General features: G+C 42.0%; 1 protein-coding gene and 1 long non-coding RNA gene across 3 annotated transcripts in view; one reads left to right on the forward strand and one right to left on the reverse strand.

The window, feature by feature from the left end:
- Window positions 1-13879, forward strand: part of TMEM163 (transmembrane protein 163) — an 87771-nt gene extending 73892 nt beyond the window's left edge. For both annotated transcript variants that reach the window (XM_038143094.1, XM_038143093.1), the window contains 3 exons: window positions 7517-7628; window positions 10951-11092; window positions 12725-13879. In XM_038143094.1, coding sequence (XP_037999022.1) covers window positions 7517-7628; window positions 10951-11092; window positions 12725-12785 — 315 coding nt within the window. In that variant the 3' untranslated portion in view covers window positions 12786-13879. The remainder of the gene's footprint in view (window positions 1-7516; window positions 7629-10950; window positions 11093-12724) is intronic.
- LOC119703340 lies at window positions 896-12707 on the reverse strand. The gene is made up of 4 exons (XR_005257617.1): window positions 11479-12707; window positions 6977-7025; window positions 5466-6609; window positions 896-4631 (listed from the first exon to the last, which is right to left on the reverse strand). It is a non-coding gene; the product is annotated as an uncharacterized LOC119703340 (long non-coding RNA).
- Window positions 13880-17515: the final 3636 nt, after the last annotated feature.

Consider the following 17515-nt stretch of genomic DNA (forward strand, 5'->3'; position numbering starts at 1 on the left):
AGCTGCAAATTCCAGTTCTTTCTGTGTTCTTGTCCTATTTTTTATGTAGCTGGGAATTTTTTATTTAGCTGGGAATATTTATTCTGTATGGGCCTGCTTCAGCATGACATGCTGCAGTTATTATTTCAGTTTCATATCATTGATCCCCAAGGAAATATTTTTCACCAACCAGATCTTTGACTTCTTTTCCCCTCTCCCTTTTTTTCCTTTTTTCCTTTGTTCCAGCACTTGCTGAAAGTGTTAGATGAAGTAGGCCAGCTGCTCTCCTTTCTGGAGTGCTTGGAATTAAAATTTCTCATAATTTTAGCTCTTGTTCAATACACCTGAATTAAAAAGCTAATCAGTAATTGACATTTGGAAGAGAAAGTCTTAATTTTTGTTTACCCTTCAGGTTAATTTTAAATGAATATTTCTCAGATCATGTAGTTTAATTTTTTTTTTTTTCCCTACAATGATGAGTGTTAAACCTAAAATAGAATAATTTCTTGTTGGCTCAGAAATAATTTACTGAGGCTTCTTTTCCCCTAGCTATGAGATTTGGAATATTTCCCTTATTGTTACTTTCAGCATTTGTTCTCCAACCTGTGTTTGCCATAATAAGATAATTCCCAATAGGGGAAGGAATTACCATTCCTTTATTGATGTTTCAGAGAGCAATATCCACAGCCAGTGCTGTCCCTGAGGATTTGATACACACACATTTCACTGCAAATAAGAAGGAATAGTGATTTTGCATACTGTTGATGACATGCTTGGATTTTTGTGTAAATTTTCATGATTTTTGACATTTTTTTAATATATTGAGAAAGGAATCTAAAAATCCTTGAGTGTAGCTTTTGAGCATTTTGTGTTTGCATTTGCTGCTGTTAGGGCTTGCCAGCTCTGTGATAAAAAACCCTTCATCATTTGCCCCTTTACCTTCATCATGTCAGTTACTAGATATTCTTGGGTAGTACAAATATAATTTAGACATGAATGATGTGCTTTATTTTGACCATTGCTCAAAGAATTTGCAGACTTTTTCTTGTTTCTCGAAGAAGGCTCAAAAAAGCCCAACCCAACCACACTGAGAAAGGCTGTTTTAATTTCACCTGGGGTTGTAAATCAATATCCATTTACTATTCAGTTACTGCTTGCATTTCCCTGGGTAATAGTATAACACATGTAATGTCAATGCAGTTTGGCATTTGTCCTCATTAGTATGGCAAAGGACACTTTTTTGCAAGAGTAAGCAAGCATCATGCAATATTTGTGACATTTCCTGCAGGACAAAGGAAAGATGTAATCAGTTTGTGTATGAAGGATGTGCAGCCAGCTCATGTGGTGCCTCCAATGTTTTATAAATGAAATCTCTTGAAAAATTAGGCCATATGTTATTCTATTGTATGTTATTGATTACAGCTGAAAAAGGAAGGTAGGGGTGGCACAGTGTAGCTTTGTGAGTTCTAATTGATTTATTGGTTTAATAGTTTAAAATAAATACATCATAAACATATATTCAACAATGTCAGCAGTTGAATTATAGGCCAGTAGCAACATAACAAATAACACTTATGATTACATATATGTCCCTATACACGTTTCCCTATACATTTATAAACCTCATATATAATTTATTGCTTGCCATTTCAAATCAAAGTATCATACACATTAATTATACATGAGAATCCTGCTTTATAATTGTTATTTCCATGTATGGCTAGGAGTTTGGCCTAAAATACATGTGCTTCTTGCAGGTTGTTGAGACTGCTGTGGATACTTGAATTGAAGAGTAAGCCAGGGTTAGGACAAATGAACAGCTACACATCATTCTTTGCTTAGGTGAAAAGCAGATTTTCCAGATTTTACCATAAAGAGATTTTTCCAGATTTTATAAGAAAGAGAAGCTGGTGGCTGCTCCCCTCTTGGTGGGGGATGTGGAATGCATTGCTGGTCTCAGCTCCCTGCTCATAGGAAAAATCAGTCTCACTCTTCTGAGGGTGGACAAATACAATTTTAATTTATGTTTCATAACTTTGGTGTTAAAACAATGTGGATGAATTCTGGGAGAACGGGAAGCATGACTGATCTAATAGGTAAGCAGAGCCTTTGCAGGAGTCCTAAGGTCACCTAAGAGAGTTCTCTGCTCCCTCAGCTCCCAGGCCCCATGCCTTGCCATGGCATCCAGCACACCCTGTCTTTGTTATCTGCTTCTTGAAAAAGCATTCTGTGCTGTGGGATTGCTTTGTCACACCAAAGACAAGTTTAAACATTCATAAGATTTTTTTTTTAGTACTAATAATAGATCTTTGTATCTCTATGTGAAGAGACTGTCTCCTGCTTGAGTCAGAGACTGGGCTGTTGGTTTGTTTTCTGACAGTGAAGTGCAATTAGAACTCATCCCTTTTGAAGCTTGCTAAGAGAGAGAGACCCTCTGGCTTCCCAGGAGCACCATCTGATTACGTAAACTATTTGTTACTTGGGAGAAAGTGCGATAGAGATTTGGACTTTTTTTTTTTTTTTTTTTAAATAAGTGTTTGTATTAGAAACATCTCTGTTGCTCTCTATATAGTAACATAATCCTTCAGGGTAAGAAGAGGAGTCCTTTTTGACTGAGTAACATGCTCTGCAGAGGGGCTTTTAGTGATCCCAGTGTGCCCAGATGACTTGGCAGCTGCTGGGGGAGCTGGAGGAGCTGAGGGAAGTGCGAAGGTGGGGATGGGGAGCAGGGTGGGAGCAGAACCTGGCGGGTGCTGGGGAGGATGGTCACCAAGCACCTGGACTGAAGAAGGGTCATTGCTGGGTTCCAGGAGACAGATGGTGAGTTGCAGAGATGGGCAAAATTAATATTTAACAACACAAACTCAGCTCAGTTTGGGCCAGCCATGACTTTGCTCCTGCCAACACCATCTGTAGCATTCCAGAAACATCCCTACCTCCTCAGCCAAGAGGAGCCAGGCTCAGCAGAGCAGAGGCAAAACACTGTGAGACACCAGCTACTCTAAATGGCAGGAAAAAGGCAGCACCAGTAATTCCCAGCTCCTGCAGGAGTGTGGAGGAACTTTTGGCTGGTTCAGAGAGGGCAGAGGAGTGGAAGGAAGCCTGCAGCTGTTAGGGTGGGAGAAGCAGCTTGTTCTGGGATTGCAGTAGGATGAGTGACCAAGGAAGGACGGAGCTTCCTCCCATACCAGTGAATATCTTTTGGCTCCACACTGTACAGTGCAGGTGAAATGAGAACATTTTTACATCTCAAAAGTGGAAGGACTGTAACTGAAGGAGAGTGGGCAGAGAGGAGCTGGTAGAAATAATACATGAAATCAGGGCAAAATTTTATGGTCAGAATTAGCAATATGCATTCTAGGGAAAGATTAGGAACACAAATCAGCTGCAACTTAGTTACTAGGTTGGGAATTGGGTTAAAATCTTTCTACCTAATAAGCCAAGCTCTGAAGAATCTGTTGAAAGATTTTTTAATTTTTTTAATTTCTACAATAGATTCAGGAAGAGATCAAAGTTGCAACATAAAACCCAACAAACTTCTTCTGAAGCCATAAAATTACTGCTGCTTTTGGTGAAATCCTTGAAAGCAGGGACAGAACTGTTGTGACAATTTTGCAACTCCCCCCCTTCTCAACTGCACAGCTGGGGACAATGCATTTGGACAAAGTGGAGAAAAGCTGCCTGCTGACTTCTATTATCCCTTTCTTGGGTAAAAGAGGAAAATATTTTATTCCTAGGAAAGAAAGCATAAAACCACAGTATAAAACCTAGCATAAAATAAATCTTAAGTAGGGACACTGTAGCTATTAGAGTGCTGTGTAATGAGAAGGCAACCCCAGGATGGGCACCTTGCTTGATGTACGGTGCTGGTCTATACATGAAGCCAGCTAATCAGATATAGGTGTCCTTTAATTAAGGGCTCATGTACAGCGTAGTAGCAGTGAGGGAATATGATGAAAAGAAATGGAAAAGGAAGGCGCTTTATTCACCACACCGGGAAACCTTTATTGTATGGAAACGATCAGAATGTAAATTTTTATCATCTGTCCCAATTTGCCGCTGCTTTAATTAAAATAACACCCAGGACACGAGGGGAGCGCCTGGCTGGATGTGCTCCGTGCCCCTAATGACTGTCAGATGGGAAGGCGAGGGCTGCCGAGAGGGCAGGGCTGCGGGAAGATCCGGAGGGACGTGGTGCCAGATGGCCCGGCTTGTTTTATTATTTTAGATCTCCATTACGGCTTTTCTTGCCTTCATCTCTCCGAAGGATGCGTTCGTTCTTTGGGAATCATTTCTCAGCCGCGGGGTGCGCGTTTAACCCTCTGGAGCCCACAGCGCTGCGGCGCGTTCGTCACTCGCGTGTCACACAGCTCTGCTCAGCCCAGGGCTTGCCCACAGCAGCCCTCCCTCGGCTAATTCACCGGATCCTGCTGTCCTAAAGCAGTTCCAGCTGCTTGGCACCAAAGCAGTGCCAGGGCGATGCCCTGAGCTGTTCCTCTTCTGTTTCACCCTCACTCGCTCGGGGAGCAGCCCGGCTGCTGGGCATCGCCGCTTTGGGCGGCTCTGTCACACCCGCAAAGCCTCCTTGGCAGCAGCAAATAGCCTCGCTCATCTTCCTCCAGCTCTGGGGCTCCAGAAAGCGCAGAGAAGTACTGAAAAAAAGAGGGTTTAAAAGGTTTTTTCCCCTCTTGGGTTCGGCGCTCACGGCCGCGCTCGGTTCGTGCGGGGTCTGCCGCCTCCCGGTGGCTCCTGCGGGGAGCTGCGCACTCAGGAGCTGCTGCCTTTGGGGGTGCTTAGAGATTTTGGGGGGTCTTCAGAGATTTTGGGTGTTGTTTAGAGATTTTGGAATTGTTTAGGGTTAAAACCGGTAATACTGCCTTCCAAAAAGCTGTTTGGAACAGCCAAAAGCGTCTGCATTCAGAGCAGGGTTTTTAAATTTCTTCCTTCTCTTGCGTCCGCAGTGATAACAAAGGAGCTTTGATTTGTTTGGTCTCTTCTTTTATCAGGGGTTGGTATTAGTGATTAGTAGTTAGTGGCTACAAAATGTGCTTGTCTCTTGTGATCCAGTGGAAAAAAAAAAAAGGTCAAACTTAGAAACAATTTCTAGATCCTGAATATGCATCCTCTATAAAAAAGCCTGTTCAGCAATTCAGGACTCCATTCAGAAATCTGTTTTACGTTTAGGTCATTCTTGGATTCCAGTGGAGTGGCTAGACTCATTTTGATCATGACTGTATAGCAGAACAAATAGGAAGATGCATTTCCACATACTGTGGTTTTAGTGACATGTGCAGGAAAAACACTGAATTCACCCCAAAAATTTGTGGCACGCCATGACAAGGGAAAAAACAAAGAAAAGACTCTGAATAAAGTGCCATGAAGAGGATGAAAGATGATATGATAGCCAGGGAATAAGGCATTGCATTTTCAGGATTCTGAATCAATAGCTGGAATTTTGAACATCTCTGGAACAATTTTCAAAATACCTTGTATTGTGATGCATCGATGTTTTCCAAACAATGTCAATTTGTAATGGTTTTCCAGTGCATTCCCAAGGATTTCACAGGTGTAGGAAAACTGCTTTTCATCATCCCAAGGCTGGCAGTGACACAGCTGTCCATAGCAAAGTGATTTATTCTGTCACCTCTGCTGGTCTGCAGTGCCCAGCTCTGTGCTGGGAACAAAGCCTGTGCTTTGCTGAGAGGGAAGGCAAAAGTAGAGGTAGGAGGGAGGAATGTCTGGGAGGAATCAGAGACTCTTTGGAGGGTCTGTGGGGTGATGGGGAAACAAGGGATGTCATGAAATCCCTGTGCCAAGTGGGACATGAGAGAAATATTGGTGGAGCACAGCATTCTACTTCAAATTATTCTGAAGCCTTATGCTGTATATTATAATATTAGATTAACCAATCAAAACTTGTTAGGCTATCAAAATGAAGTCTTTGGGCATTGAAAATACACATTTTGGAGAAAGATGCATAAAAATTAGAGGCCTAGTTTTGACAAGGATCTCAAATTTTGAGTGTTTTTTGCAAAGCTTGTCCAGACTTTTGAAGCTTTGTTGTCATTTTGGACCTTCTGAGAGCTCCCAGCTTTCCTTGTTAGGTTGACAGCAACCAAATATTGCCACTATTTCCTTAGTCCCTCCCTAGCACTTGGAAATTGCCTGGATATTTTTCAGTTGTTCTGTTAAAATAACTTTATGAATGCTTTTTATCCTACCTTTACCCAGTACTTGAGTTCTGTGTTCTCATTGCTTCTATTTTAATCTCTTTCCCTCAGTACATTTTGTCTTAATATTGTTAATATTGTACCAGGTCTAGAGAGAATGAGCTCATGATGTGAGTGAAGTAGACTTTCAAAATTATACGACATACAAAATTGTATAAAAAATATTGAATGATTTATTTAGGGATATGAGTACATTATACCAGTAATCTAATTCCCAGTATCTTCCTAAGCAGCTTTCAAACCCATTTTTGGATTTCTTTGGGTTTCAAATTGCTGCTAAAATAATGAAAATGGATGGAGCTGCTGATGAATCATCATGACAATGTTTGGTACCAATGGGGACTTTTGCCAGAGTGTTTTCATCAGGAACAGGGTCCCAGTGGCACTGGCCCACTTAGACCTGCAGACACAAATTAAAAAAGAATTATTTCTATTTCCTTTACTTGTACTGGTGTTGCCACAGCTTGGATTAAAGTTTCTATCAAGAGTAATAAATGAATCTAACTTAATTCCATGCCTGGCAGTGTCCTCTCAGCCCAACCAAACACAAACCAGTCAGCAGGAAGGGCTGGGGGGCTCCTGATGGCCTTTAGAGAATGGTGTTAAACAACAATAACTAACCCTTCTTTGCCCTGCCCTGGCACACAGCTCTCTCCTGAGGGAGCCTGGGGAGCCCATGTTCCACATGCAAATTAAGCAATGGGAATGTTTCTGTGAAATGGAAGTCCATGAAAAAGTTTGTTTTCAATGAAAGAACCAAACCTTACTTTGCACATCAGCATCAGAAGTTTTATGGATGTAGCTTGAACCAGACTTCTGAAAAAGGAAATGAAACAGAATCAAAGCAAGCCCAGAATCAGAAGCAACATTAAATGATTATTTCTTACACCAAGAATCAATATTGCTCTGGTAAGTGGGATTGCATTTGCAAGCCTTCCTCCTGCCTGTGGGGACTTCATTACTGCTGGCATTAGGCACTGGATGGCCTGGCAGTCTGCACTCAGCCCCACAGGCAAATATAATCTCCTGACTCTGAGGAGGCTGGGTCAATTCACAATTTGATGATTGGAACTGTCATTAATTATGGCTGCAAAAGCAATTGCAGGTGACAATACAAGCAAAAGAACACCAGCTGTTGTGGAAGTCATCAGGTAGGAAATCTTGGTTTCAGGTTGTGTTTCTCAGTACCACAAATGATAATAATAAATAAGTAGCACAGTAATTAGTACTATTTTTCATTTAATAGGTGGGACATGACCAGAAGACCTACTAATGTCTGACATCTCTTTTTCTTTTTTTTTCTCCAGGACGATTTTCTCTACAGTGTCTCTGTTCTAAGTGGAATCCTTTGCACGGTCTTGGCTGTAATCAAATTTATGCTGGGAAAGGTCCTTACAAGCAGAGCACTGATAACTGATGGTAAGTGTGACATTGATCCTGCTGCTTTTATAGACTCTTCCAGGGATCCCTGCATGATGAGAGCTGAGAAAGAGCATTGAAATAAGGCAGCCACTGAGAAATGGGAAAAAACCCAAACCCTAGAACAGTCTGTGGTACAACTGGCCTCTAGCACAGACAGCTCAGCTGAAATGGAATGTCTGGTGGAAGCCAAACAGTGAATGTGTGGACAGTAAGCATCAATAGAGTTAGAGGTAGAGCAGATAATGGATTAGAGGAGTGAGAGTCAGAGGTTAGGCTGCAGCAGGGGGATATGACACCAATTTAGAGAGCTTTGGTTAAATCACCTCCATCCTCACTGCCTGTGCCTGGTAAAATCCTGAAAGCTCAAATGAAGCAAAGTCTGCTGCAGAAACCCTGCCTGCCTTGAGCAGGGATCATCACCAGCACCCACAGTGTTGGTGGGCATCCCTTTGGTGTCATTTGTCACCACAGGGCTTTCCCTGCCACTCATCAGAGCTGCTGGGGCAGGGCAGGTGTGAAACAAAACCTTCCCCTGCCCTGCACTCCTCTGGCCCTGCTGGGGTTTGGCACAGGGTGGATCTCCTCCACTGCACCCTTGGAGCACCTCACTGCCACCACTGCATCAGCCCAGCACTTGACTGCTTCTGGTTTTAAAGGCAGGTTTGAAATCGTGCTTTAAAAGTAGGTCCAGATATTCCTCTTTCTGGCAGGGCTCAAGCTCCTGAACGCTCAGAAATCCCAGGGATCTGCCCTTCACACGGGTGAGGCCACAGTGATGGCAGAAGTTTCACAGCCCCCTACAAATCCCTCCCAGTTTTATCTGCCAGGGCAGTTTGAAATACTCAGTAAACAAACACTGTAGGGTGTTCATGATTCATGGGTTGTGGTACCTAAATTATTTTACTCTTTGCTACAGATTTCACTTTAAGGAAATTCAATTCTCAGTTTACTCTAGAGATACATAAATTTTGTTTTATTTTAAGCAAATTAAACATACTTAATTTTTTTTTCTGGATGATGTGTGATAGCACATGTTATGAGTATCTCTATCATCCCACTTGTATAAATTCTTCATGTTTATTTATATTTTAAATCTGAAAGAAGCAAAAAAGGCATCAGAATAGCAGTGTGGGGGTTACAACTAAGCTATTGCCTCCCTGCATTTGGGATTCTCTCCCAACAGACCTCCAGCTCAGAGATCTTATCCTTTCCAATGTGGCTCTGCCACTCTAGACATTGGAAAACAAAAATATCTCCAACCTGCAAAAAGGATTCTGGAAAGGATGCTGGGAACTGCAGCCCAGTGAGTCTGACTTCCTTCACTGCCAGGGTGGGACACGTTGACCATTTCAGAGCTGTGCCTGGGCAGGAACATGAGGAACCCTCCCTTCAAAAAAATGTAGCTTCATTTTGAAACAGAGCAGTTCATTCAGCCAAAATATTAACTGAAAATTCCTAAATAACTCCAGCTCTGAATTGTTCTCCTGTATGACAGAGAAATCTCTTTCCCCATAATTACATCCTCATGCTAATGATACTGCTTCTGAGCTGGAGACTGCTCATTCTTTGATTAAAAAAATTAGGGGAAAAAGTATACAATTACCTCAGCCTGGTTTTTATCTCTCTTCTCCCCTTTAGAGCTACTTTAGAAAATGTAGGAGGCTGATCTTAACATGTGTGGTTAAATATCTGCTTTCACAAGATATATTTACATATGTACTTGATTTATTAATGATCAGGAAGAGACAATGTGATTCAGCAGCTGAGACAGATTTAGCAGTCCCTTGCATATCTTTTTTTAGTGTTTTCTGTTTCCTGCTTATTTACCTCCTGTGATCCCTGGCTCCAGACCAACAAACTGTTTTGAGTAAAAGGAGCATGAATTTTTCTTCCTAAAAAATAGGTTTATTTTCTGAACAGTAAATTCTCCGTTATGCATGTCAACATCTATTAATTTTTTAAAAATAATTTTGTTTTAGAGTAGGGCTTAGCAGCAATATCTCTTTAAATCCTGGATGTATGAATCCTAATAAAGCAAAATGTCATTTGTACAGTTTGTTTACAGCAAAAGCCCTTGGCCTTTTGGGTAATAAAAATAGCCATTTCCTGCCTTGAATTTTGTGACATCCCAGAGGACAACTCTGTGACAGTCAGTGATGTCAGCCAACTTTCCTGCAGGTTTTAGGTACCTGTTTCCTACCCAGATTTAACCACTTGTTTTTTCCTGCGCTGGCCTTACACTCAGAGCAGTGTCTGGATGAATACCTGCAGCCATTACATGATTTCCTGCCACATCAGCAAAGAAAGGTTTGCCTGAATGAGAGTCAGGAAGGGAAAACAATTTCCTTTGCAAGTAGCTTTTAAATTATTTGGAGCCATCAGCCAAGAATGGCATGAAAATATTTTATTCTTTTGCATGAATCCATCGTGCTGATGGATTCTGAATTCAGCTGGAGCAGGGGAAGTAACCCTGGTTTAAAATTCTAATTATTAATTTATATTTTATATTCTTTATATCTGTAGGCACAATATACATAATTTCAACATGTGTTAGCAGTATAAATGAGTAAATAGACAACAACTGGATTGAGAGGTGTGGATCAAAGGACAGGCTCAGGAAGAAGTGTCAGGTGTTTCATTGTTGGCAGTCATGGGGAACTGCAAAAACCTGGCTAAGTCCTGTAAACAGCAGCTGGCTAGAGCTGAATCAGCAAGTGATATAGAATATTTCATGTTTGATATTTCATTTGTTATCTAGGTTAAATAGTGTATGGATCTACCAAATTAATGTGTCCTCAGTGACTTTTTTTTTGTTTTGTTTTGAGTAACAGGGGTATCTTTTGGGTTATTGTGGACAAAAATCAGAAAAAGGGAATTTGGAGTTAAAAACCAGAGCACAAGAAGTGACTTCTAAAACCCCAAATCAATAATCAATCAAACAGGAGTTGAATGGAAAAGGGCATTAATTCTTCCAAAAGCTCTGTGAGAATTTTGAAGGGACAGTCTTGGAGAAAAAGAAAACAGGTTAAAAAAAAAAAAGGAGTCTAGAAGGAAGTTCATTAGAATTGTAAATAGTACATAAGAAGCTACTGTGTATACTGTGGTATATCTAAAGCATAAATAGAAAATATTACCAGGATTATCCTGTATGTCATCAGCAACGTCTACAGCTCTAAGCAATAGTGCCAAGCTTGTAAATAAATAAATGGAATGGGATAAAAACTCCAAGAGAGGGTCTTTGACAGGAAACTGTGCAGAACCATTTCCCTTTCCACGAGTTCCTGGCATTCATCCTTGAATTATTTTTTCCCCCTTCTAGGTTTCAACTCTCTTGTAGGTGGAATAATGGGATTTTCCATCCTTCTTAGTGCAGAAGTGTTTAAACACAATTCTTCTGTCTGGTTCCTGGATGGCAGTATAGGAGTGTTAATTGGACTCACAATATCTGCCTATGGAATCAAGTGAGTATCTCCTGTGTCCAGCAGATGGGCTGGCCCTGAGAGGTGGGAGCTCATAGCCTTTGAGATTTCAGGTAATTCCAGTGAAATCAGTCCCTGGGGTTTATTAGACAAGCAGCCAATGCTGGAGCAGAATGTGTGGAAAGGGTTATAAAAGGCTGTGTTCCCCACATCAGCTGGAAAGCAACCAGGACTTAAAAAGAAATCGGAATAATTTTAGGTTTTTCTATACTTGAAACGAAAGATCGGAAAAATAACCACAAATGATGGATAAAATCAGTCCTCCTTGCCTTTGTGGCACATATCTGAGCACTGCTCTGCCTTTGGATTAAAGGAAAGGTGCCCAAAATTAAAGAGGGATCTTGCTATTGATTTCTGTCCCAGCCTACCTTTGGCAGGTTGCTGCTCATGTTCCAGATGCCATTTCTCTTAAATTTTAAGATGCTTTCTTGATTTACATCAGAAACAGAATAAAAAAATCAAATGGAGCTCTGGCATGCCCTTCATTGCTGCCACAAGTTCCCTTGACTGCATGGAATGTAACCCGAATTTTGGACTTTATCCCTCGTGGCTTATCTGCCACAAGAGAAAGTGGGAGAGGGAGCATCTTAGTTGGAATTATGCCCATTGAGAAGCAGTCCTTGGCCAGGCTGCAGTCAGCCCTCAGCTGGAAGCTGTGTGGGTTTGTTTCTTTTTTTTTTTAACTTGGAAAATTCAATTAACATTTTCATGGGGAGTACCACTCTTAAATAGGTCGGTATAATCACAATTTCCACTGTAAAACTTAACGGCTCTGGAAAACTGTAAAGGCTGTTATGCCACTTGAGCTCTTTTTTATTCATGAATATTTAAATATTCAGTTCTGGGGCTGTCCTGTGCATGCTCCTTTGTGAGGTGGACTACAGCTGGCCTGTTACCTATATTCTTAAATAAATAAAATCCATTGTCTTAATTTCTTTAAATAAAGGAAATCCTTTGTCTTAATTTTTAAAAATATATAAAATCCTTTTAATAGTGTCACCTGTTTTAGGGTATACATAGCACTAGGCATTCCCCCTTTTCTGTTTAAAAATATATATTTTGAAGTGCTTTGTAGTGGATTCTAGTGGTGTAAAACACCCTATAGCTGTAAGAATTGTATTTAGTGAGGCATACAACTGCTTCTGAAAGTACTGTTTACAAGACTAATTCAAAATTATCAAAGGAAACATCTCGTGTCTTAGGTTTCACAGGCCACATCTTGGCACATGAGGAAAAATGACACATTTTAATGTTTGTAATATCTTTAAAATATTTGATTCTTGAAGTATTTGAGTGAAGTTACAGGTGAGTTGTCATTATAAAGGTCTCATTGATGGCCTAAGGTGTATTTTTCTTTGAAGGATTATGAATAATCATTAAAGAGACAAAGTTAAGTGTTATATTGCCATTATTTAGAGTTATCACGAGGTATGTCCAGTTAGATAGAAGGTGATAAACATTGTCATGAATATTGTTTGAGAATAATGCATGTAAGCCTTTCTTTTACAAGCATATTGAATAGGTTAACTTTTGCTGTTTTCTCCATAACCCTGTAAGCTTTAGCACTTTCTTTGTACCGGCTGTGGTCCAGCACACCTTTGTGTCTCCCTGCAGGCTGCTCATCGACATGGTGCCCAGGGTGAGGCAAACGCGGCACTACGAGATGTTCGAGTGAAGGTGCTGCCCTCTCCCTGCAAGGACTGTAAAGCCACAGCGTCCTGCAAGTGGTGCCAATGGTATTTCCCTGAATATGCAGTTCGTTTCCCCGTGGTCTGTTTCTGTTGAAGTTCGTTTGAATGGGAAATCTCTCTGTAAATCTGGCATATTGTGCACACTGCTTGCGATTCAGCCAAACCGCAGCGTTTTGGTTTGTTTTTAATTCTTATTTATTTCCGGTATGCTATTGATTCCTGTGACAATAGAAAACATGCAGTTTGCAGCTTGAAGCCAGCTGCCATGTTGTATATTCCAGAGTGAAAGTGTTCTCAATGGTGTGGTAAGCCTGTGGGTAAAGAAGTGCCAGTTTCAGATTTGAGTTTTGGATTTTTTTTTCCCCCCGGCCTGTATTTTCCCAAACACATGCTGTAACAGGAGTACAATCCTTGCTAACCTCTTCAACTAAGAGTATCTTACACAGAGTCTGGACACCAAGAGCTGTGTTGCTTAAAACACCTAAGTAGCTACTTCCACCCTCTTGTTGAAATAGACACCCGGAAAGAGCAGGTACTGCCCTTCCTGTGATCAGAGAGATACTGCATTTTAACCCCAAATTAACTGAAATGATATATCTTCAATTTAAATTCTATTTTTTCTTAATGAGACACTGTTCATAGCTTTGCATGGACCAAACAAGCACACACAGTATTACTGTACAGACCAAAGCCAAAAATGTCATGCAGGGAAGAGGAGCTGCTCAAGGAAAGGGATTTTCATCTCCTATTTTGCCATCTGCAGCTGTACCAGCGTGTGTGACGTTGTGGTTGCTCTGTAGTCTGACAACGGCACAGCAGTGGCTCAATCTCGTGGTGAGATACAGATCTATTTATTAGGTTTAGATTGTCCTGTAAAGTGTTGCTCACTTTCCACCACACATCTTATATATTACTTAATAGCAGGTTAAATGATCGAAGAATCTTGATGTATAATCAATAAAACTGGTATCTATTTTATACAGTATCTGTAAGTAACATTTGAAAACTATTTCCAGAATGTATCATAGAACAAAGTCTTCCTGTATAGCAGCCTATTAAACTGGACTCTCTGGCTATAGCCATTTTCTCTTTATTCGGTGTATTCCAGGTTGGTTTTCACAACAGAGAATCAGTATTGTTGCTTCTGTTTATCACAGGTGAATAAAAAAATAGGACAGATCACTGCAGAGTTTGAAATAAGGCCATGGTAAGTAGGTGAGCAGCTAGAAATGCCCATTTCTAGTACATAACAATGGACTACAGATATGAGAGTAGATGTACAGTTAGACTGATCAGTGAGGGAGGTACAGTGGAGACACTGGTTTTTTTTGCACAGGTGTGATGTTAAAATTGCATTTCCCATCATCTGTGACTTGACCAGGTCCTTAAGGATGTCTAGTACAAGCCAACTCCTGCTGATTTGTGGTGGGAGAGACCCCCCACTGGTTTCCCTGACCTGGAATTACCCATATGAGAGTGACAATACTGGAAAGAGAACATGCCTTGATACAGGATTCCTTATGGCAAAATGAAATTTGCCCTGCTGCTGTCATTTGTTTTCACATACTTTTGATCAGTTAAGTTTGTGTGTTTGTATGCAAAGTGGTGCTATCAGTGCTGATGCTGCTTGTGCCTTGCTGTCACAGGATGATGTCACCCAGCTGCAAGGTGACAAAGGAGCTACTTCAGAGGAGCATTCAGCAAGGACTCCAGAAGGACTGGAAAGTGTAGGACTGCTCACTGTACTCAGCACAGGTGGATTTTTAAATATGAAAGACCCTTTTGCTTTTCCCATTATGTTTCTTCTCTCACACCAGTTCCATGAAGGGAGCTGTGAGCTGGTATTTCCTCACTGATCAACAGTGCTTGTCAGGCATCTTCAGCCTCAGAGTCACAGAGCCAGGGCCTGAACCTAGCAATATTAGACATTTCGTGAGTTTGTTAGATTTCTTGATACTGTTTACCCTTTTCCATCTCCCTGAGGGCTTTATTCCCACTCAGTCCCATGGAGAATTTTGATAATATTTGAGAACTACAGAAGTGCTGCTCCCCAGGGCCATGCAGTCCAGCAGCCTGTTTGAAGCCCAGGGCTGCAGAAAACTGAGGAGGGACGTGGTGCTGGCTGAACTCCTGGTATAACCTTTGCCACACCAGAGTCCTAAACCACTGAAAGTATGCAGAACACTCAAACCAACACCCAGCTGAAACATTAAATAGTTCTGTTAGAATGCTGAGCGTAAACAGGAGCACAGATGTGCTGCTCATGCACAAAGGAAGGTTAAACATTCAGTTAATGAAGTTTCACACTTCCTTCTGAAACTCTGGAATGCTCTGAGGATGTTTCTAAATACAGACACCTGAAAAGGATATGTGGTTAAACAAGTTAATCGTAGTCTTATCAGATTAATTTAAACCAATTGCAGAGAGTTTTCAGTTACCACAGGAGCTTCAAAGCATTGCTGGTATTAGCAGGCAAATGCAAGAAAATAATAGAAATACTTGTGATACTTGATAAAGTCCAGGAAAAAATGATTCTCAGAAATGGTGATAAAGCCAGCTGGCATCAAGGAGACTCTGTGTGGTACGTGACAATAGCAGAGAAAATAACTGCTCATCCATCTCCTGTGACACTGCTCAAGCCAGCCACCTCAGAGGGAACAGTTCCTATATGAGTTTTCTTTATTAAATGTCAGCACCAGTTGATTTTTTCTAACTACAACATGGCAAGTTTGCTTCTAGCTAGGCTAAAGGAAGGTGGACTTTAAAAAAGCTGCAACAGCTCAAAAGCACTGGGACTAATCACCTGAAACTTGGCACTGGCCAACATAATAACCTGCCTGGTGATCACAGCAGCACTGCCAAGGGCTCTTTGTTGTGCACAGGACGAGAGGAAGGAGCCTCAGAGCTCACACAAGGAACAGCACTGGCCAGAATGAGCCTGCAAACTGACACTTTATTAAAGTCTGGCCAAGCTCAGAATTGCAAATTAATCCCTGAAAGTGACTGTGACACTGAGCAGATGCTTTGAATCTGGCCATATTGTTCAGCAGAGAAGGGAGCTCAAAAACTCTGTCAGGATTACAAGAGCTGCAATCTCCAATCCCCAGCCATGACCCACACACCAGGTAGGCATGGGAAATGATAATGTTCACTTTTAGCTAAAAGCCAGATTTTTTTTGAATCTTGATTGTCATTTAAAAAGTCACCAGACTAACATCTTCTGCTGATTTATTCCATTTTGCTTCTTGCTATAGTAGGCAGACCATAAATAAGCATCATCTAACCACAGTGGAAAAAGCCTCAAAAGAATCTCCCTGATGATGTTCCAGGAATGGACCTGAAGCAAAGATCCCAGACAAGAAGCTCCTCAGATGTGGGCAAATTCAGCTGTAGGTACACCTGCAGCTGGGAATGTCCCACAAAGGTGCTCACCCCTGCTAATCCCACTTGAATTTCTGCAATCCCAGCTGCCTGGGAAAAAGTGAAGGCATTTCTGGCATTCTTTTTTGTGGGCCAGCTCATGGAGATGCTAGGCTACGGGACAAGGATTAATAGAATAGTTTGGGGTGGGAGGGATCTTTAAAGGTCATCTAGCCCAAAGTCATCCAGTCCCTCTATTAAGCCTTAATAATATGCAGACCAGGAATGTTTGTTGCCAACCTGACAACGTATTTTTTCCTTGGCAGTCAAATAAAGAGCTGAGGAAGCTCCTTGAACAGAGATTATGCCAGGAATTCAGGGACTTGTGTAGATGCTTCACACAGGGGTTGCACACAGTTCTGCTGTGCTGGCAGTGATTTCTCACCTCTCTGCCTGTGCTGGGTGTGCTGCCACCGAGAGGAGCTGTGACAGAGCCATCCCTGTGCCTCTGGCTGTGCTCATCCAGGACCAGGAACTGCACGGGAGCAGAACACAAAAACACATTCCTGTGGTCTGGCATGTGGGGCCAGGTTATGCAATGTGAGAGCATAATTAATGCAAGCAACAGAGCAGCCAGGGATGTTTCCCTCTCCTGTTCCCTCAAGTTGGGAGCTGCTGTTTTCCCTTCGGCCACGGGATCGGTATTGGATGTAGCACTGAACAGTTCCTGTTTTTACCCTGTTCAGTGGGATCAGCTGCCCCCAAGCCTCCAGCCTACTCACCAGGAGCTGCAGGAGAAGGGAAGCTCAGAGTTCAGGTCCTGCAGGCAGGCTCAAAGTACATTTTCTTCCAAGTTAGTTTGGCGAGTAACTGGGAATGTCCCATTTTGTCAGCTCCCACTGCTGGCACCAAACCCAGCACCCTTCTGAGCTCACCTCTTGCTGACTCAGGCTGTAGGGATTATTGTCACCTCTCACCTCACCGTGGAGCAAGGAGTGGAGGCAACTCCTCTTCAACAGGCCAAGTGACAATGCCAACCTCCTGTTACTGGGCAAACCCATGGGGCAGAACCCAAGCCTGCAGCACAGCTTGGGTTGATCACACCAATTCCACCCCCTATGGAGGTGAGGAGGAGATCAAAGCCAGGAGGGGTCTCTAGGGACTTGGCAGCTTCCTCTCCATGATCTCCTGTGCTTACAATGGGAGCACCAGCTGTTACCTGCCGAGCTCTCACCTCGGTGGATTTTCTTTGGAGTTTTTACTCTTTTAGCATTTTTGTGCAGCACTGGTTTGCTTTGACGTGTCTCTCCTCACAAAGGTGCAGGAAGCAGATGTCTTCAGCCAGGCAGTGCTT

This window comes from Motacilla alba, chromosome 7 (assembly GCF_015832195.1).
Source record: "Motacilla alba alba isolate MOTALB_02 chromosome 7, Motacilla_alba_V1.0_pri, whole genome shotgun sequence".
NCBI classification, from domain to species: domain Eukaryota; kingdom Metazoa; phylum Chordata; class Aves; order Passeriformes; family Motacillidae; genus Motacilla; species Motacilla alba.